The following is a 22,696-nucleotide window of genomic DNA, read 5'->3' on the forward strand; positions in this document are numbered from 1 at the left end:
TGGGGTCAGAGGATTTAGTGTTGGTGGGGACTTTAGAACAGAAATTCCCAACTGGGAGGGCTCTTGGAACTGAATCAAAGCTGGGAGGGACTTTAGAAGAGAGAATCTCAGAACAGAGAAGATTCCTAGCACATAGAACATAGAATGCCTGCATTGGAAAGAATTTTAGACCACAGAATGTTAGAGCTTGGGGAGAACTTGTTTTAACTTTAGAGCTTAGAACAGAGATCAGAGAACAGAAAATGTTGGGGCTGGGAGGGACCTTAAAGATCATGTTGTTGACCTCTTATTTTACAGGAAACTGATGGGGGTGGTTTGTCCAAGGTCACTATGGTAGTAAGCAGCAGAACTAGGTTCTCTGCTTCCAGATTACTAGCTACGTGACCTTGGGCAAGGCACTGACCCACTTTGAGTCACGGTGAGTCCATCTGTGAAATGGAAGAACCAGACTAGATCATGTGTGAGGTCCCTTCCCGCTTTCATATTCTTGGTTGCTGGGATTCCCTGGCTGTGTTTATGTGATGTTGTGAGCCATCTGGTCAGCCAGGCCAAAGAATTCCGCCAAGCTTCCAGATGTTTGGTCTAGGAAGGTGCCAAACATCTGGCTTGCCTACCCCCCTTGGATGTACTCTTGTTCAGCTCAAGCTGGACTAACGGGAAGCTTTTGTGGCCACTTTCCACACCAGCTCTCCCACAGGTTACCCAACAGGAATAAACAACAGGAAAGAAAAAATTCAGCTGTCACTTTGGAGGCATCTCCCACTCCCCCAGTCCCTCAGTGTTGGGGCTCTCACATAGCTCCAGCCCAAGCTCCCAGCCTCATGGTTTCTCCCCACAGAGAGATTCCTAAGCGTCTGCCCAGCCCACAGTGCTCAGGGCCCCTGAATTCCAATGGGCAACTCAGCCTCCAGGCTTGTGGCCTCTGAAGTCATTCCACACGCATACCTGTAATGGGCCAACGCAGCATTCAGGCCACTGGCTGAGATTGTTTCAAAACTGGGCCCTGATGAGAATTCTTCTTCTCTGGATTGAATAAGAAGAGAGTGGGTCTAAGTCTGGGAAGAGGTGATGGTGGGGGTGTAGGGGCCAGGATCAGGAAGTCTGAGGGGCCAGAATGAGGGCTCAAATGAGCTATTTAGGGCAGGATTGGATTGTGAAGATCCTCATCAGACTTAGCCCTGATGGGAAAAAGAAACCCCTGGGTTTGAAATCAAAATCCCAGCTCTGCTGCTGGCCACCCAACATGACCTTGGGCAAATCATTTAACCACTCTTGAGACTCAGTTTCCCTGCTTAGAAAATCAATAATCAATCAAGAAGCATTTAGTAAATGCCTACTCTGTGCCTGACTTTGTGCTAGGCCCTGGGGACACCAGAGACAAAAATAAAACGATCCCTGCCCTCAGGAGGCTTTTTTGCTCTGTGGACTCTGTGACTTTGTGTGACTCTGTGGACCTTTCCAGCTTAGATACACTATGATTCACCGATTCCTGCTATATATAGCCCCTCCTCTATTCCATTTCCTCTTCACCCTCCTGAACAATCCTTTCATCACTATGCCTACTGCCACCACCCAAGTGGATGATCAAAACCACCTCCCAAGAGGTCTAGAGGTCTTCCTGCTTCCACTGTCTCTGCATTCCAACCCTTCCTCCATATGGCTGCCAGTATGGCTTGTCTTTTACAAACATCTGATCATGCCATTCTACTTAAAGGTCCTCAGGGGCTCCCTATTATCTGCTGATTCAATTTTTAATTCAATTGTGGGCATTCAGGGCCTTTCATGATCTGAGAACATCCAATCTTTGCACAACCTTATCTTCACTATTTCCTTCACTCAAACTGGATTCCTCTCTCCTTAGTCCCTCTTCTCTCTCCCGATACACCGTGAGCCTTGCCACCTCTGTATCCTTGATCATTTATAATGTCTCCCACCCCAATTTCAACCCACGCCCCTGCTTAGTATCAGCCTCCCTGCCTTGGGCTTTGTACAAAACTTGGTTTGCTCCTCGATAACATCTTAACTATGCAGCAGTGATGTGTATCTCAGCTGGTTGTATTGATGTGGCATCCTCTCCTAGGCTAGGAGCCTGGAGGGCAGGGACCGAGTTTGGTCTAAACCTTGTAGTATCCTCCCTCCCCAGCCCTGGGCTCTACATAGAGCTGCCACTTTAGAATGAGTACTTGTTCAATTGAGCCAAAGTGGGCTGCTTGGCCCTAACTGGGCCTGGCCCCCAAATCCTCCCTACTGAATCCTCCCTACTGGATGTCCTCCTGGCGGGGAAAGGGATAGGCTTTTTACTGGCTTACAGTTTGGGACCAAGTAGGTTATAGGCTCCTAGATCTAGGGCTGGAAGGGACCTCAGATGAGGAAATGGAGGCCCAGAGAGGGAAAAGGACTAGCCCAAGGTCACACAGATGCAAGTGGCAGAACCAGGATTCAATCTCAGGTTGTCTGACTCCAAATTTCTCACTCACAGAATCTTTAGAGCTCTAGTCCTACCTCCTTTGTTTTACAGAAGGGGGAACTGAGACCTAGAGAGGAGAAGGGCTTCACCCAAGTTCTTAAGGTAGGTATTAGCCAAACTAGGGCTCAGATTCCAGGTCCCTGGCTCCAAATCCAGGGCTCTTCTCTTTCCTCCTTCCCACTCCTCCCCCACCTCCATTTGGTCTCTAGCCTTAGGTGAGCTCTGGAACAAGGCAGGTGTATGGCTGCTACAGGGGGCTCACTTCCTAGCTCCATTGCATCTGAAGATGGGGTTTGAGAGTGGTGCTAAACCTGACTAGGTGATCCAGAGGTACTCTGGCCTGGGCCCTAATGCCCACTTCACCCCATTCCCAAAGCAGCCACCAGGTGTCACTGTGGTGCTGGGAACCCTGAAGACACCAAAGGGGCCAGAGGTGAGGTCAGGGCCTGACCAGATGGGGGTCAAGTGTAAGGGGATGGGGTGGGGTGGGGGTGGGGTGGGAAGAAGAGCCACACAATTACCCCCGGAACTTGTTTACTTGTTCTGCCCCTGAGAATTCATCCACGGTACCCTGAGGCACATTCTTCTCCAACCACACCAGGTACCTGATCACAGCCACAGCATCCCGCACCTGGAGGGGGAAGAGGCTAACCAGCTGCAGGGCTGGGACCCAGGGTGGGGCACACAATGAGGGCCCTGCCATGGGCCCCCCGAGGGAGGAAGGGGTTGGGAAAAACACAGAGGTGTACCCTGTAAATCCAGTTCCAAACCATCGAGATGCATGCCACCCCTCCAGCTTCAATGGAAAGGAGCCAGTGGGGAAGCCCAGAGGAGCTGTGAGGCTCAGGTTCTGGCTGGGGGTCAGGGTCATGAGGATAGGAGGTTCTATGTTCTTTTCTTTTCAAAAACCAAATTCATATCGATCTTTCGTTTGTTACATCGCTTGAATTTCTTCCTGTGTCCCTCTAGCTTCCCAGAGAGACATCCTTATAACAAAGACTTTTTCTTTATGGCTGTTCTTGTGGATTTCTCCGAGGTGTCAGACCATGGCCTCCCATCCGAGCAGACCACACACTCCTCCTTGGTGCTAATGACTTACATGTGCAGCCTTGAGCAGCTCCTGCTCCTTTGTGTTCTTCACAGCTTTGGTCACCATCACTGGAGAGTAGGAGTCTTCTACAAGTTTCTCCTGTCCAGGGAACAGAGAGCAGTAACGAGAGGAAGTGATGGTCCTGGGTGGCACCTCCAGGCCAGTGACTCCTTGCCCAACCAAAGGCAGGTAGGAAGTGCCAGAGCATGGCCAGGGAGAAGGCCATCTAGGTACTCCCCTCACCCTTCATGCCTTCCCCCCAGCTCCATGCCTACCTACGTCCCCCTCCTCTCAAGCCCAGATGAAAAACACCAGCTCCGAGAAACATTCCCTGATTAACCCCCAAACAGGGCTCACTTCTTTCCTCCAAACTTTGGAACTCAGCCTTCTTGGTACCCATTCACTTTTGTACATATTCTCAAACTTTTTCATGTATGTGTGTATTTTCTCTCTAGTTCTGTGAACTCCCCAATGATAGGGATTTTATCTTCCCCTTTCTTGCCCCCTCCCACTGGTCATTAATAGAATCAAGGTAGCTAGGTGGCACAGTGGATAGAGCACTGAGCCTGGAATCAGCAAGACCTCAGTTTGAATCCTGTCTCAGACACTTACCAGCTGTGTGACCCTGGGCAAGTCACTTAACCTCTGCCTCAATTCTTCTTCTGTAAAATAAGATCTGTGGAATGACCTTATCAAGGGGCTTATCCAATGTTACACAGCAAGAAAGTTTCAAAGGCAGGAACTAAAGCCAACTTTTTCTAATTCTAAGCCCAGTGATTTTTCCAGTAGCTTTCCTAATCAGGGGACCTGGTCAAGGTGTGATAGCTTCAGCACCGGGGACAGAGGCAAGGTGAGTTGGAGGACTGTAACCCTGGTATTTGTCGTGGAATGAAAGTATTTGGAGCCCCTTTGGCATCCTCACCTGGGGTATGACCCCATAGAGCCCATAGGTGGTGTATTCAGTTCCAAGCCAGATTCGTACATCTCCTGAGGCATACTCCTGGACACTTTCTCGGATCTGGCCATAATCTTCAATTTGCACACACATCAGGTCCGTGCAATCTGAGTTCAGGTACTGTAGGACATTATTGCTCAGCCGGCTTGCATTCACAAATAGCCTGCCAGTGATGGAGGAAAAATCAGGAAGGCCTCAGTTGGGGTTCTGAGGACCAGGATGGAAAGAGTTGCTTTCCCTGAGCTGCACCTAGGAAAAATTCCCTGTGGGGTTGGGCTAAATGGCAGCTTCTGGCAAGGGGAGGCCAGCCCTGCCTGTCTGACCAGTGGCATCTGAGCCTTGCCCAGATTCTCATCCCTTGAGAACGGAATGCTTTGGTGGGTGGCACTAAGTTTCCAAGACAGGCTTCCTGACGAGGTATAGGCAAGAAGAAAAGTCTGGTGACTGGGCCTTTGGTTCTCCCAGAAATCCACTAGCATCTCAGCATCCGAGTCTCAGAGTTAGAAGGGACCTGAGAGGACATTTAGCCCAGCCTGTACCTGAATGGGAATTCCCACAACACACCTATCAAGGAGAGGGGCAATCCACTGCTTCCACTTTGGAATAGCACTCATTGTTAGGAAAGCTTTTCTGACCTCAAACCTAAATCCCCACCACCACCACCATCAACCCCTCACTGTCAGGCATGGAGTGGGGCCCAGTAATGGCAAACAGGAGGACACAGGGAAAAGAGAACAAGGACTTGGGATCGTTGACCTCGAGCTGGTAGGGACATCAGAGGCCATCTGATCCAACCCCCGAATTTTGTGGAAGAGGAAACTGAGGCCCAGGGCGGGGAGCCTAAGGTGGGCCATATCAGGGTGGTACAAGGGCGTGCCCACTGACTCTGGAGTCAGAGGAACTTGGTTTAAATCCTGCTTCAGATGTTTAAATGCATGACCTTGGGCAGGTCACTTAACTTGTCTGCATCTCAGTTTCCTTTTCTATATGATGTTTCTGTTGGGCTAGGTGGCCCCTGAGGTCCCTGTACCTTCTATCTCTGGATCTGTGAGCCTCTGGTCCTGTGGTTCTATTGAATAGAGGCAGCATGTACAACACAAAGAGCATTGACTCTGGAGTCCAGTTCGAACACCTGAGTTTGAATTCTGCCTTGGGTCCTTAATACCCAGGTGACCTTTGGCAAGCCACTTCCCTTCTTTAGGCCTTGGTTTTCTTACCTATAAATAAGGGCATTGAACCAGATGTACTCTAAATGCCCTTCTAGTTCTACACTGGAGGAATTGCTTAGGGATACTGGAGGAGCTCTTGTGAGCATGTCTTTGGGCAAATGAGAAAAAAAGAACATCATGGACTCTAAGTGATGGAGAAAGCCGGAGATAAGGTGGGCCAGTGAGATGGCAGAGCCGATTCAGGGTTAAACAAAGAGGCATCTAGTCCCAAGGCATACCAATGCTAAAGGTCAAAGCAAGTATAGAGTCAGCAGCCATCATTTTGGCAGGCCAGTCCAGGGCAGGCCTTGACAAGGAGCAGGAGGAAAAGGATACCTGATGGAGGAGTTGGTCAGTAGGGTGTAGGAATAGAAGAAGGGGTTGTAAGGAACATCATCGCTGCGAAGATTGAAGAGCCCTGGGGGAAGAACCAAGAGTGACCTTGTTACAAGGTAAAGGGGCTAGCAATGGTCATTCCTCAGCCCCACTGGTGGCTATGCTCCCTAAAGATTTCTCTCTAATTCCTCCATGCCCCCTTACCTAAATGCCTGTATTATTTCTCTTTATCAATAAGATAAAGTATTATTATTATTATTGGCTAGCTAGGTGGTGTAGCAGATAGAGCACAGGGCCTGGAGTCAGGAAAACTCATCTTACTAAGTTCAAATCTGGCCTCAGACATCTACTAGCTGTGTGACCCTGGGCAAGTCACTTCACCCTGTTTGCCTTAATCCACTGGAGAAGGAAATGGCAAACCATTCCAGTGTCCTTGCCAAGGAAGCCCCATGGACAGTAGGGTCCTCGGAGTCACAAACAGTTGGACATGACTGAATGACTGAGCAACAACAAGATTTGCAAAGTGCTTTGTGTATATTGTTTCTTTTAACCTAAAAAAGAAAGTCTAAATTGGGTGACACAGAATGAGTTAGACTGAATATTCTTGAGGAGCTTGGACTAAGTACTATGGGAGGGGTGCTAGACTGGGAACTGTAGAGGACAGAAAATTTTAGAGGGAAAATACAGAGAAGCTAGTTAGATGTCAGAGGGGACCAGATTGGATCTTCTAGGGTCCCTAGACTAGATGCGATAGAATGGGACTGGTGGGGGGTATAGAGGGGCTAGATTGGGCATCATAAAGTGGGGGCTGGTCTTCACCCTATAAAGATTGGCTAATGAAGAGAGGGTTTAGATTGGGTGTCACAGAGGTGTTGGACTAGATGTCGCAGAGTGGATGATGGCTCTGTGCCTCAGTTTCCTTGTTGGACTTAATGACCTCTGAGGTCCCTTCCAGTTCTAGATTTAGGATCCTTTCTGAGCCTTAGTCTCCTCCTCTGACCTTGGGCAAGTCATTTAACCTTCTTGGGACTCAGTTTCCTCATCTGTAAAGTGAAAGGAGACCTCAGAGGCCAAGGTCTTTCCTAGCTTTAGACCTAGCATCCACTGTGGGCCTCAATTTCTCAAATGAGAGGGCTAGACTCAGCATCCTAAAAGTTCTCTTCTGTCTCAAAGTCTGTGATCCTTTGACTAGACTGTGCTAAGGGCCAGGACTGGGTGACTGGGTGTCATGGTGGCAGGGGAGGGGTCGACTTGGTGTTACAGAGTAGGGCTCAATTGTGTGTTAGTGTAGATTCTCTAGCCAGGGAGTCAGAGAGTAATAGAGGGGTGCCGGAGAGGGGGTGGCCAGGGTGCTTTAAAGGAAGCTAGCTAGTATTATAGGCAAGATCTTAATTTTACTAACTGCCAGGGTCTGAGCCTCATAGCCAGTGGAGAGACTTTTGTCTCTAATTATCCTATGACTAACACAGGAAAGGTGTTCAGCTACAGATTTGGGGGGTGGTCATAGCCACGGCCTATGAAGTCCTCCTGGTTTCCTTCCTTTTGGGCTTTTTTAGCTCTTCAGTGCTGGGGGACTTCCTGAGAGAATGGCTTCACAGTGCCATAGTCCCCTTCCCCTTCCTATTCGTTCCATCCATGATAACATAGCTAGAAGCCTTTGGCATTTGGAGAGAAGCTGTAGGTCTGTGTGAGTGGGAGGGAAGGATATTTTAGGGAGAGGTCTGAGTGGCCTAAGTGTCAAATGGATTTTGGAGTGGGGAATGGGGCAGAGTTATAACTAGGGCAGGGCAACTAGGCCTTTGCCCCAGTGCGTGGGATTTAGAGGGCACTGACCTCACTTGTAGTCTTTTGGTGTGCTGGGGGTGAGTTTCTCCCTTTCCAGAACTTTCCCCCTCACCTCTGCCCCACCATCCACCATCCTAAAAGCAACTGCTCCAATAGTAACCTCTCGATTGTGTCTTTGTCTCTGTCCACTACGATATGGAGAGGTGTCCTCAACTAAGGGTGCTTTTCAAACCATTTGCCCCGGGTGCGATGCCTCCTCCCCACCCTCACCCGCTGAGTGTTAGCAACTATGCTTACAAGCTGTCTCATCCAGCGCAGACAGAAGGACGGCTGTGGGGGCTTTATCGTGCTTTTGCATCTGGTTTCGGATTTCTGTGACTTTATCCTGCCATGTGCTCCCTGGAATCAGAGAGGACCAGAAAATGCATAAGGGCCCACTGACCTGCACCAAGCTCACCTGATTAGGCTGCCAGTATTAGGTAGATTCTCTACAGAAGATTCATGGACAAGACTCACATAGGATAAGGAGGCATAGATGAGTGGTGATCTGTACCATTGGAGGGAGTACCCCCATTGACGAGATCACTGATCCATTGAAGTATTGAAGTATAAGAATAGAATTGGGGATGTCACTCCTGTACTCAATAATCTTCCATGGCTCACTATTGTCTTCTGAGCAAAGTTCAAATTCTTTGCCCAGCCTCCAAGATCTTCCCAAATCTGGCAGATTTTAGTTCCTTCCATATGATCTACATACCAGTCAAATTGGACTACTCTCTGCCCTAAAAATATGTCCTGTGATTTCCTCACTTTGGTGATGCTTTTCCCTATTCTTGGGGAATCCCTACCCATCTGTTAAAGCCCAACCCAAAAGCCATCTTCTCTTTGAAACCTTCCTGGCCCTCCCCCTACCCCCTCCTTCCCCTCTACATCCCCACCCCATCCCCATCCCGGCCCATCTTTTAGAGAAACTTGGTATCTCCCCAAGCACCAAGTACAGGACTTTAAAAAAAAAAACAAAACTTAATGTTTATTGAACGAATGAGTGACCCAATAACAGCTTTGTAAAGCTCTATATTCATCGGGTTGCCTGTGGCAGTTTTGTGTTGACACTTTGGAGGCCAAATTCTCCCCCTTTAGTAACTGTCCCTGCTATACATGCATGCTGTCACTAGGTGGTAGTGGATAGTCACAGTCACAGAGTCTCAAGCATAAAAGTTTCCAGCCTCTGGGAGCTAGAGATGAATGGGGATTTCTATAGGCATGTATAAACACACACACACACACACACACACACACACACACACACACACCCAATGTAATGTAATTTGTATGGGCTTGTGATTTTAAGGAGTGTGGGGATCTCCTGGTATGGAAACCCCCTCCACTGATGCAGATCAGAGTTTCCCGGGGCCCTGAGAGGTTAAAGGACTTACTCAGGGTCACACAGCCAGGATGGGTCGGAGGCAGGACTCAAACCCAGGTTTCTCTGACTCCAAGGCCAGCCTGTCTTCACCTTCTATGGTGCTGTGGTCTATTTATTTGTACACATACACTTGTGGTTTGTGTTGGTGGAAGGAATTCTCCATGCTGATGAAATAAATCACAGTCCTATTCATGTACTCCCATGTGTGTCTATATTTGGTCTACACCTGCGAACTTAGCATGCAGGGAGCTCCCTTGTGAGAGAACTCTCTCCCAAGGCAGGTTAGCACCTTGCAAGGGATAGAGAGTTGGCCTGGAGGAAGGAGCCATCCTGGCTGTGTGACTTGGGGCAAGTAACTCACCCTCTCAGTGTCCCAGATAGTTCTCTAAGAGATATACACCTATGGGATACGGATTCTATATTAAAACTATTCAAAAGATACCTATTCAGCGAGACCCAAACTTAAAGGGAAAACAGAGAAACTTTTGGGGAAAATGAATGTAACAAAATGAATGGCTTGGTATAGTGCCTGACACATTGTAAGCTTTCAATAAATATTCACTTTACCTGTCTGTCTGCCTGTCTATTTACCTATTCTGTCTATCTACCTGTCTATGTATTCTATCTAGATTTCTATTCTGTCTATCTAGCTTGCTTACTACTCTGTCTAGCTTGCTATTCTGTCTAGCTCACTTGCCATTCTGTCTAGCTTGCTATTCTGTCTGTCTAGCTTGCTATTCTGTCTATCTAGCTTGCTATTCTGCCTGTCTAGCTTGCTATTCTGCCTGTCTAGCTTGCTATTCTGTCTGTCTAGCTTGCTATTCTGTCTGTCTAGCTTGCTATTCTGTCTATCTAGCTTGCTATTCTGCCTATCTAGCTTGCTATTCTGTCTGTCTAGCTTGCTATTCTGTCTGTCTAGCTTGCTATTCTGTCTATCAAGCTTGCTTGATATTTTATCTGTCTAGCTGGCTTGCTATTTTGTCTGTCTGGCTCGCTTGCTATTCTGTCTGTCTAGCTCACTTGCTATTCTGTCTATCTAGCTTGCTTGCTATTCTGTCTGTCTAGCTTGCTATTCTGTCTATCTAACTTGCTATTCTGTCTATCTAGCTTGCTATTCTGTCTGTCTAGCTTGCTATTCTGTCTGTCTAGCTTGCTATTCTGTCTATCTAGCTTGCTATTCTGCCTGTCTAGCTTGCTATTCTGCCTGTCTAGCTTGCTATTCTGTCTGTCTAGCTTGCTATTCTGTCTGTCTAGCTTGCTATTCTGTCTATCTAGCTTGCTATTCTGCCTATCTAGCTTGCTATTCTGTCTGTCTAGCTTGCTATTCTGTCTGTCTAGCTTGCTATTCTGTCTATCAAGCTTGCTTGATATTTTATCTGTCTAGCTGGCTTGCTATTTTGTCTGTCTGGCTCGCTTGCTATTCTGTCTGTCTAGCTCACTTGCTATTCTGTCTATCTAGCTTGCTTGCTATTCTGTCTGTCTAGCTTGCTATTCTGTCTATCTAACTTGCTATTCTGTCTATCTAGCTTGCTATTCTGTCTGTCTAGCTTGCTATTCTGTCTATCTAGCTTGCTATTCTGCCTATCTAGCTTGCTATTCTGTCTGTCTAGCTTGCTATTCTGTCTGTCTAGCTTGCTATTCTGTCTATCAAGCTTGCTTGATATTTTATCTGTCTAGCTGGCTTGCTATTCTGTCTGTCTGGCTCGCTTGCTATTCTGTCTGTCTAGCTCACTTGCTATTCTGTCTATCTAGCTTGCTTGCTATTCTGTCTGTCTAGCTTGCTATTCTGTCTATCTAACTTGCTATTCTGTCTATCTAGCTTGCTATTCTGTCTGTCTAGCTTGCTATTCTGTCTATCTAGCTCACTTGCTATTCTGTCTGTCTAGCTCGCTTGCTATTCTGTCTGTCTGGCTCGCTTGCTATTCTGTCTGTCTGTCTGTCTAGCTTGCTATTCTGTCTGTCCAGCTCACTTGCTACTCTGTCTGGCTCATTTGCTACTCTGTCTAGCTTGCTATTCTGTCTGTCTAGCTTGCTTGCTATTCTGTCTGTCTGTCTGGCTTGCTATTTTGTCTGTCTGTCTGTCTCGCTTGCTATTCTGTCTGTCTGGTTCACTTGCTATTCTGTCTGTCTGTCTCACTTGCTATTCTGTCTGTCTGTCTCACTTGCTATTCTGTCTGTCTGGCTCACTTGCTATTCTTTCTGTCTGGCTTGCTTGCTATTCTCTCTGTCTAGGTAGCTATGTATCTAGCTATCTATCTCAAGTAGTCATCTTCTCTACACATAATTTCCCTTTCTTTTACCCCTGAAAGTGGTTTCTCTCCCCCTGACTTTAGTTCATCTCTGAATTAGCTCCATCACAAATCCCAAAGCTGGCCTCTCTGCCCTGGGCTTCCTCCGGCCAGGCCCAAAGGCACCCCTGCTTTGTATCCTCCTCTTTGTAGTGGGCATGCAAGCCCTGATGCCATTTGGCATCAGTCCCCTCTAGGAGAGAGATGAAGGAAGCCCCTGCCCTGCTAGCTTCAGATTCCACAGAGATTGGGGTTCTCTTCTACTTTATCAGCTCCTGCCTGGAAGGTTTTTTGTAGAAAACTATTTTAAGATACAGAAAGAAGAATTTTTCAAGTTGCAGAATCCAGTTTATAACAGATCAAAAGCTGGAAGGTGTGAACTTGTTACATCACACCTGGTATTTTGAAATCTGTCCCCCACCCCCTTCTTTGACTCTCACCCACTCAGGAGACTTGTGATATTCCTCACATCCAAGCAGGCCCAGGATTATCCAAGGAGCCTGCTGGGATGGCACTCCCTTGGTGAGTCAGTTACAGCCCCAATGCAGTCTGGGACACAGTCATTTATAACTGGGAGTCTGGCCCTTTTCCTGCTTAGTGTCATCACTCAGGGGAGTTAAAGGGCACAACATATTAAAATTACTCCCATGGGGCTGTTTCCCAGCCACAGCCTGGGCCCTAGTTGGAGCCCTGATGGACCCTGGTCACCCCAAGCTCAGGCTGAGACTCTTACCTCCAGCAGTCACCCAGGAAAGGTGGGGGAAATTTGGATGATTCAGTACAAGCCTGTCTCTGTGGCTAGGAAAATAACTCAGAGTAAGTGCTCATGGCGGGCAAACAGGAGCATTGCTCTTTATGCCTGGTGCATGATGTGAGACAACTATTCTACAGGTTTTCTCTCTTAACAAGAATGACTTTGGTAGCAGGGTTGCCCTCACTGCAGGGCAACACAGGCTGGAAGGAACTGACTTTGTCCCTTCCCATCTCCCCACAGGGGCTCTTGGGCTCAAATGGCCTTCTCTTTTGGCCTATGCTGCATGAGGCCAGAGAGGATAGAGAGGTAGAAGAGAGATATCAGGAGAGGACAATTGGCTGCAGAGAAATGGAGCCGTAATGGGAGAGAGGCTGGCATAGACAGACCTGGAGCAGTGAAGCCAAACTGAGGGAGAGAGATGGAAAGACACGTAACAAAGAGCTTGAGCCACATGGACCTAGGAGTGGAGGAAGTCCCATAACAGGGGATGCTGGAGCTGGCATAGAAGCCAGGCTCAACCTCTCCCTACACTGGTGCCCTGTACAGAGAAGTTCCGTGAGTCATAGGAACTGTGTAGGACCCTGAAAAGGGAAGAGCCACTAGAAACTGAGAAGTGACTCTCTTGACTCTTTCTGGACTCAGGTGTTAGTCAATTCTGTGTTCTTTATTGTACAACTAAAAAGTTTTATGTTTGGTGTCTTGTTAGCCTGAGTGCTTGTAAGGGAGCTGATGATGACCCTCTGAGGGAAATGCCACCTCACTCACCTTTAGGGTGCCACAGAATAAATGCAAAATGAGTCAGATCATATCACTCCCAGGGTTTACTTGTGTAGGGTCAGATAAGCCAGGGAGAAATGAGAAATCCTCATTACACATGCCCTTTGTGGCTGAGAGAGAGGGAGCCTCTGACATAAGGATTAACCTTCAATTCAATAAGCATTTAAGCCCTTACTCTGTGGGAGCTTCCACTCTCTCTGTGGTATTTCCTCCCCTATTCTCACCATGATATAATGCCTTTTATAGGAAAACTCCCAGCTAAAGGACCAAGCAAATATTGTCTGTATTATACTAGGGACTAAGATACCTATGAAGTTCTCCTGGAGGTAGTAAATTGGCTGACTGGGAAGGGAAGGCCTCTCTGTCCCCCAAACCTGGTCCACAAGGTTGTCTGTGATGGCCACCAGGCTTCTGTTGGTACCTTGAAGGAGAAGATCAAGACTCTTCCATGTGTCTGAGGAGAGAAAGGAGGAAGTTATGTCCTGCCTGGTGCTCTTCCTTCTACTCTTTTCCCTGCCCAGGCTCCCTTATGCCTAGCACTAGTGTCAGGGAAAAGGATGAAGCTAGTGAAGAATAATAGAATCATACCTTTTATAGGTTAGATTTATAGGTTAGAAAAATGTTGACATCCATTATCCAGTGGGATCCTCCAGCAACACCAAGAATCAGGCTATTGGGCATTATAAAAGGAATGGGACTGATCCAATGTGAAAGGCCAAAGACAGCACCAGGACTCAGACCCAGGGGTTCCCAGAGGAATGACATTTGACCTTTCCCCCTTCACCCCCAATTTATTTATCTTGTTAATCCCCATGGGAAACAAGGGGCTAACAGCAGAGACAGAGACTAGCCATGATGGATGGCAGAAGAGGGACCAGGAGAAGAGCATAATGGAAAGAATGCTAGATTTGGAGTCAGGACTAGGATCCACATTCCATCTTCTATTTGTTCCCTTTAGTGACCTTGGACAAGTCACTTCTCTGGATCTCCATTTCCTTCTTTGTTAAAACTGAGGAGAATGGACTGACTGATCTTTTTTTTTGCTTTTTGGCAGGGCAATTGGGGTTAAGTGACTTGCCCAAGGTCACACAGCAGTACATGTGTCAAGTGTCCGAGGCTGGATTTGAACTCAGGTCCTCCTGACTCCAGGGCCGGTGCTCTACTCACTGCGCCACCTAGCTGCCCCTGGACTGGCTGATTTCTAAGGTTCTCTTCCAGCTCTAAATCTATGCCCCTGTGGTCTTCTGATTTCCTGCCTAGGTGATACAGGAAGAAGTCATGTGTACAGAGGGGAAGAAACAGGAGCCAATAGGTGAAGAATGAGATATAGTGGAAAGAATATTGCATTTGAAGTCTGAGGATCTGGGTTCAAATCTCAGCTCTGCTACTTATGAGTTCTGTGATTTTGGGCAAGCCCCTTAATATCTCTGGGCCTCAGGTGCCTTGGTTAAAATGTTCTATATGATTTCTAAGGTCCCTGCTCCAAATCCCATGAACCCAATGCTGAAAACCATTCCCAAACCCTCACCAAGGCTGCATCATTCTTAGTCAAGATAGATAGATAGATAAGGGTAGATAGAGCATTTATTAAGCACTTACTATGTTCAGGTCCTATGCTAAATGCTGAGGATAAAAATACAAACAAGCAACATAACACTCCCCTCCCCCACAAGAAACTTATACTCTAATGGACTGAAGACAATAAAATATGTAAAAGTTTGGGGTGGGAGCTCTAAACAATTTTCCAAGTAAAAGGCCAGGTACCATTCAGCTGCTGCACTGGCCACATAGGCTTATTCTAAATTGGGGGCTCTTCATTGTTGTTGTTAATTTATTTATTTTTAGTTTTCAACATTCACTTCCATGAGTTTTAAATTTTCTCCCCCTCCCCCAAGACGGCCTGCAATATAGGCTCTACACATACATTCCTATTAAACATATTTTTTTTGAGGGGGGAAGGCAGGGCAATTGGGGTTAAGTGACTTGTCCAAGGTCACACAGCTAGTAAGTGTGTCAAGTGTCTGAGGCCAGATTAAACATATTTTCACATTAGTCATGTTGTATAAAAGAATTATAACGAATGGGAAAAACCATGAGAAAGAAAAAAAGCAAAACAAAACAAAAAGAAAATAGTTTGCTCTGCATTCAGACTCTGTAGTTCTTTCTTTGGATGTGGATGGCATTTTCCATCATGAGTCCTTTGGAATTGTTTAAGGACCTTGCATTACTGAGAAGAGCTAAGTCTATCAAAATCAGTCATCGAACACTGTGGCTGTTACTGTGTACAATGTTCTCCTGGTTCTGCTCACTTCACCCAGCATCAGTTCATAGAAGTCTTTCCAGGTGTTTCTAAAGTCTGCCTGTTCATCATTTCTTATAGCACAATAGCATTCCATTACATTCATATACCACAACTTGTTCAGCCATTCCTCAGTTGGTGGACATCCCCTCAATTTCTAATTCTTGGCCAACCACAGAGTGCTAGCAATATTTTTGTACATGTGGGTCCTTTTCCCTTTTTCATGGTCTCTTTGGGATACAGACCTAGAAGAGGTATTGCTGGGTCAAAGGGTATGCACATTTTTAAAGCCCTTTGGACATAGTTCCAAATTGCTCTCCAGAATGGTTGGATCATCTCACAGCTCCACCAACAATGAATTTAGTGTTTAAGTTGGGGGCTCTTAAACTGAGGTCTATGAACTTTAAGAAAAAAATTTGTTTTAGCTATATTTTACCACAGTTGATTAACTTTGTAATCCTATGTATTCTATGTGCTTAAAGTAAGACCCCCCTACTGAGAAGGGGTCCATAGAGTTCCCCAGATTGCTAAAGGGGTCCAGGAGAGGATTCTGGGAAGATGGCATTTAGGCAAAAAATTACAGGGTCTCCCAAATTCCCCCACAAACAATTAGAAGTGCTTTAAAGTGAACTTTAGTGCAGCAGAAATAATTAAAAGTTGGGGATAAAGCAGTCACCTACAACTTGGGAGGACATTGGGAAAGACCTGACCTCCCAGGTGGTGGTTTGGTTTGACTGAAGTGCAGATACCTCAGGGCACATACTGAATCAACAAACAATGAGCCCTGGGGGCAGCTGTGTGGGTGCCTCATAGACAGTGTAGGGGTTAGGTGGCTGATCAGGGGGAGATTGTGGGGGCCCTCTGCTGGCACTGGACAAGGGGCCCAGGCCATTGATCAGAAGTGGTTCTAGGCTGTGGCTGTGGCCAGTGAGCATGCGAGTGAGTGCAGTTACTGAGGGTGGGGCCCTGCCAGCTGTGATCACTCCCAGGAGAGCAGAGGCCCTGGTTTCAGTTCTGGGTTAGAGGGAAAGAAGGGAGTAAGAGCCTTTGTCATGGCTGAGGTCTGGGGGCCCTGGTCATGTCTCAAGGGTGGAGAGGAATGCCCGAGGTCAGTCCAAAGCTCAGAAAACAACAGCATGAAAAACCCGAGCCTGAGGCATTATCCCCCACACCCAGGAAGCAGAGCTGGACTCTAACATAAAGTTAACAGCTAATAAATAAGCCACTAAAAAATTTGTAAGCAAAAGAGGAAGAACCCAACCATACATGGCTACTATGATGGTAGAGAAGATCTGGGTTGAAATTCAGGAAAAGACAGTGAAGTCAAAACAGCTACTTCTGCTTTGAAGAAAAATGTAAAATGGTCACAAGCCCAAAAAGAGTTCTTAGAAGAGTTTTAAAATGGACTTTAAAAATCAAATAAAAGCGGTTGAGGAAAAATTAGGAAAAAAATAAGAATAATGCAAGAAAATTATGAAAAGAAAGTCAACCAGTTGGAAAAAGAGATCCAAAAACTTATGGAAGAAAATAATACCTTTAAAATTAGAATTTGGTAATGGGAAGCTAATGACTTCATAAAACACCAAAAAATAATAAAACAAAATCAAAAGAATGAAAAAATAGATAAGAATGTGAAACATCTCATTAGAAAAACAACTGACCTGAAAAACAGATTGAGGAGAGACAATATAAGAATTGCTGGACTGCCTGAAAGTTATCATCAAAAAAAGAATCTAGACACTATACTTCAAGAAATTATTCGAGAAAATTGCCCTGAAGTTTTAGAACTAGAGGGTAAAATTGTAATTGAAAAAATCCACCAATCACCACCTGAAAGAGATCCCAAGATGAAAATGCACAGGAACATTACAGCTAATTTTCAAAGCTCCTAGGTAAAGGAAAAAATACTACAGCAACTAGAATGAAACAATTTAAATACTGTGGAGCTACAGTCAGGATAACATAAGATTTAGCAGTTTCTACATTAAAAGACTGAAGGGCATGGAATGTGATATTGCAAAGAACAAAGTCCTTGGGTTTGCAAGCAAGAATAACTTGCCCAGCAAAGCTTAGTGTAATCCTGCATGGAAAAAAATCATATTTAATGAATTAAAAGACTTTCAGGTATTTGTGAGGAAAAGAATTGAACCAAATGGAAAATTTGACATACAAGAATCAGGAGAAACATAAGAAGGTAAATATGAAAGACCAATTATAAGGGATTTAATAAGGTCAAACTGTTTATTTCTTATATGGAAAACATTATTATTAGTAAAAATCCTATGATTATATCAATAGATGCAGAAAAAACCCTTTTGACAAAAAAGAACACTCATTCCTATTAAAAACACTTGAAAGGATAGGTATAAATGGAATTTTCCTTAAAATGATAAGAAGCATCTACTTAAAACTAACAGCAAGCATGATTTGTAATAGGGATAAGCTAGAAGCCTTCCCAATAAGGTCAGGAGTGAAACAAGGATGCCCATTATCACCAATATTATTTGGTATTGTATTAGAAATGCTAGCAATAGTAATAAGAGAAGAAAAAGAAATTGAAGGAATCAGAATGGGTGATGAGGCAATAAAACTTTCTCTTTTGTAGACAATATGATGATATACTTGGAAAATCCTAGAGATTCAACTAAAAAGCTAGTTGAAACAATAATTTTATCAAAGTATCAGGATATAAAATAAACCCACATAAATCATCAGCATTTCTATATAACACCAATATAACCCTGCAAAAAGAGATAGTAAGAGATATCCCATTTCAATAATCACAGACAGAACAAAATACTTGGGAGTATACCTGCCAAGATAAGCCCAGTAACTGTGTGAACATAATTACAAAATGCTTTTTATACAAATAAAGTCAGATTTAAATAACTATAGAAACATTGATTGCTTATGGGTAGGCAGAGCCAATGATAATTCTACATAAACTAATCTACTTATTCTCTGCCATCCCAATTACAAAAAAATTATTTTATTGATCTAGATAAAAATAATAACAAAATTCATTTGGAAGAACAAAAGGTCAAGAATATCAAAGGAATTAATAAAACAATGTAAAGGAAGGAGGGTTAGCAGTACCAGATCTTAAACTATATCATAAAGCAGTGATTATCAAAATTATCTGGTACTAGCTAAGAAATAGAACAGAATAAGACATACAATACATAGTGGTAAATTATTATAGTAACCTTGTGTTTGACAAATGTAAAGCTTTTGGGATAAGAATTCACTATTTGGTAAAAATTATTGGGAAAACTGAAAAACAGTCTGGCAGAAATTGGATATAGACCAATATCTTATTCCATTTACCAAGATAAGGTCAAAATGGATATATGACCTAGATGTAAAGAGAGATATCATAAGTAAATTAGAAGAATACAGAACATATCAGACTTATGGGTAGGAGGAGAATTTGTGAATAAATGAGACAGAATTGTGAGATACAAAATGGATATTTTTGATTACATTAAATTAAAGAGGGTTTGTGCAAATAAAACCAGTATAGCTAAGATTAGAAGGAAAGCAGAAAATTAGGGGGAAAATTTTAGACAGCTTCTCAGATAAAGGTCTCATATCTCAAATATATAGAGAACGTTTTCAAATTTATAAGAATATGAGTCATTCCCCAATTGACAAGTGGTCAAAGGATGTGAATAGGCAGTTTTTGTAAAAAGAAATCAGAGCTATATATAGTCATAAGAAAAAATTCTCTAAATCATTATTAGAGAAATGCAAATTAAAACCACTTTGAAGTATCTCACACTTGTCTCACATTTATTGGCTAAAATGATAGAAGGGGAAAATGACAGATGTTAGAGGGGATGTGGAAAAACTGGGACACTAATACACAGTTGGTGAAACTGTGAACTGATCCAACCATTTTGGAGAGCAAGCTGGAATTATGCCCAAAGAGTTATAAAACTGTATACCTTTTGACCCAGCAATACCACTATTAGGTCTGTTTTCCAAGGTGATCAGGAAAAGAGGAAAAGAACCTATATGTTCTAAAATATTTATAGCAGCTCTCTCTGTGGTGGCAAAATGTGATGTTTAAAAAGTTCAAGAGACATAGTTTCTGGGTAATTTAAACATTTTATTAATAAGGCTAGCATGTTTATTAATAAAAAGAAGTCAGTGACACTCTTGAATACCAAAGACCCCTCATGGCAGTGGACTCACAGTTTTTATGCCTTTGGAGGAGCAGGTGTTCCTGAGCATGGCAATCAAATCTGATTGGTTAACAATTAATGAGAGAATGAATATAATAATGAGAGGTGGGGTCTTGGGGGTGTGTGACTTGGATCATCCAAGTCTTGGTCAAAGAGACTCATCAATTTCCATATTACCTGTCTGACAGAAGGGAGAATCAATACTTTTCCAGGCCTGTCTGAGTAGACACAATGAGCAGGAATCCTCCTATTAGTCCAAACTTAGAATTTCTTTTACTGTCTGATTAGATCTTAGCCTGGGGAAATCTTTGAGAAAGATTTCCCACACTAGTTGATTTCTGGATGAGGAGGTAGAAAAGGTGAAAAACCTTGGTTCTCATTCAATTATTCAGTTATTAGTACAAGAGAGAAACAATCATTTCTCTTGAAAGAATTGGAAATTGAGGAGATGCCCTTCAGTTGGGAAAGGGCTAAACAAGTTGTGGTCTGTGACAGAATACTATTTGTGCTATAAGAAATGATGAGCAGGTTGATTTTAGAAAAACACAGAAACAATGAAAAGCAAAATGAGCAAAACTAAAGACCTTGTATACAGTAACAGCAATATTATTCGAAGAGGAACTGTGAATGATGAAGTTTTTCCTGAGTATTGTAAATACTCAAATCAACTAAAAAGGACCTATGAAAGAAGATGCTATCCACCTCCAGAGAAATATATGGTAAACAGAAATATGCATAATATAGGTTTTGATATATACATTTAACTTTATCTCTATCCATCTGTGTCAAACTGTGTCTTTCTCTAGTGCAGGGTGAGGAAGGAGGGAGACAGTTTGGAACTTAAAATGTAACAAAAAATTAATTTAAAAAATAGAAAGATTTAAAAAAGAAAAAATAAAGGAGTCCAGGATGTAAAAATACATTAAGAAGTCCTAGAATACGGTCACCTCTGTGTCCTCTGTGGTTCTGCAGTTAAAACAACCTGAATGGGGGTGGGGAAGAATCTCACCCCTCACCATAGGGGCATTCATTCCCACAGCCCCTCAAATCTGGATACCATGACTTGGGTGGCTCTGAACCACCAGGTGGGGTAAGGGACCAAGCAGATTCACTCGAAGCTTTTAAGGATATTCTCAAATTTGACAGGGTGGAAATACCCTTAGTACTTTATATCTTAGTACTTTAGGTTTTTCAACAAAAAACTCACCTATTTGGCCAACAGAGACTGACCATCAAATCACTTCAGCTGTCCTGCCTTTTAAGAGCCACACCCAAAGCTCCTTACAGAAAAGAATCTCGTCATCCTCTGCCCAAACAACATGGCAGTGGGCACCATACCTCCTCACATTATCCACAGAGCACTGTTTTGTCTAGATATGCTGGGGCTACCCCAATCTCCTGCTCAAACTAAAACTAACTGTACTCTCTACGGTGGTACCTGTAGTGAAGGCTTGATACCGTTCAGGTTAGATCCTGTCTAACTGCATACTAAACAGATTGGTCATAAGGGGTGATGAGTTTTGGAAAGAGGGTATATATCCAACCTATCAAACCCATCTCTTTAAAAAAAAGATAGAAAGAAAGAAAATTTTACCCCCTCCTTTGCTGTCCTCTGAGAACTGGCTGCAGGGGGAACTGAAATAAATTTATAGAGATAAATATGCAGACCTTCCCAGTTTATCTGCCTAAAAAGAGATAAAGGCAGTCCCCATAGAGGGTCTCCAGTTGATTCGAATGATTTTCTATGAGTATATCACCTGTAAACTCTTCCATTTGAGGGAGTTCTGCACCTGACAAATTCTCTAAACACACCAACGCTGGAAACTGAGGATTCCAAATTGGGAAGGCAACAAGGGACTGGGATCCACTTCAGGGATCTGGGTCCAGTGCTTCAACTGACCATCCTTGCATGGTCCTCCCCTTCACATCCTTTGGATGGTGTGGAATTCTGGGTTAGCCTAGCCCCAGCGTCTCTGATTGGCTTCATACACTCCAGCTGGTGAGTGTCACCTATTTGAAAGGCAGCATGGTGTAGGAGACAGGGCCTGGAGTCAGGGAAAACTGAGTTCCAATCCCTTTTTGGACACTTAGTAACTGTGTGAAAGAACTGGATTTGAATCCTGCCTCTGACACTTATTAGCTGTGTGACCATGGGCCTGTTGTTTAACTTCTCTGAGGTTCAGTTTCTTAATAATAATAGCTAACATTTATATAGTGCTTACTGTGTGCCAGGCACTGTGCTAAGCACTTTATAATTATTATTCATCTGTAAAACAGGAAAGGTAATAGCATCTACCTCAATAGGGATGTTGTGAGGCTCAAATGAGATAATGGATATAAAATACTTTAGTTTCCTGGGCTTGATGCAATCAGCACAGTGCAAGCAAGCAAGCATTTATAAAGCACCTACTATGTGCCAGGCACTGTGCCAGATGATGGGGATGCAAAGACAATGGTGAAAACTCAGTCCCTCCCCTCAAGGAGCTTATAGCCTGATTGCATTAATAAGATTATATGAGATAGTTACATAGAAGGAGGAAGGAGGCTGCTGGTACCCAGAGGCCCTCACGTCTGGGGAGGCCCTCACATCGGGGGAATGGTGACTTTGATGATCCAGAACAGTGCTAAAGAACCCTGGGGAGCATGTATCTTCATGTTTCATACTTTACCTGATGTTAAGGATTGGAAGATTCCCTTGCATGTTTCTGACATGTGCAGGGGAGATAGCTTGGTAGAAGCCTGTAAGGTACCATTTTGTTCTACTGGTACACGTATACTTTGTTTTGTTGTTTGGGTTTTTCAGTTGTCAACACACAACAAGCACTGGAGGACCTGGTATTCTCCATATTTTTTCAGGCAGGTGTGTTACTCAAGGATTTGACAGCTTAGAAGCCCCAGCATCATACCCACTTTCTGGGCTATAGCCCAGATCACCCTAGATGTTCCCTGTGATTGCTAATCATGGTATAGTATCTTGGAATGCCCCCTGCCACCATCACTGCCCAGATCAAAGCTAAGTACATACCGATGGAGAAGAGGAAGGGGTCAAAGCCAATTCGACCTCCAGCTGGAATCTCTGCCAGGATCCATGTTGCCATGGGCGAAGCGCCAACTGCCAAACCCA

General features: G+C 44.3%; 1 protein-coding gene across 1 annotated transcript in view; it reads right to left on the reverse strand.

Moving 5' to 3' along the window:
* XPNPEP2 (X-prolyl aminopeptidase 2) overlaps positions 1-22,696 on the reverse strand; it is a 47,926-nt gene that overhangs the window by 17,184 nt on the left and 8,046 nt on the right. Inside the window, exons 6-13 of the mRNA XM_036739922.1 lie at positions 22,598-22,684; positions 13,394-13,540; positions 8,139-8,240; positions 6,057-6,138; positions 4,480-4,675; positions 3,567-3,656; positions 2,989-3,098; positions 946-1,023 (exon numbers count right to left, since the gene is read on the reverse strand). Coding sequence (XP_036595817.1) covers positions 946-1,023; positions 2,989-3,098; positions 3,567-3,656; positions 4,480-4,675; positions 6,057-6,138; positions 8,139-8,240; positions 13,394-13,540; positions 22,598-22,684 — 892 coding nt within the window. The remainder of the gene's footprint in view (positions 1-945; positions 1,024-2,988; positions 3,099-3,566; positions 3,657-4,479; positions 4,676-6,056; positions 6,139-8,138; positions 8,241-13,393; positions 13,541-22,597; positions 22,685-22,696) is intronic.

This window comes from Trichosurus vulpecula, chromosome X (assembly GCF_011100635.1).
Source record: "Trichosurus vulpecula isolate mTriVul1 chromosome X, mTriVul1.pri, whole genome shotgun sequence".
Lineage (NCBI taxonomy): Eukaryota > Metazoa > Chordata > Mammalia > Diprotodontia > Phalangeridae > Trichosurus > Trichosurus vulpecula.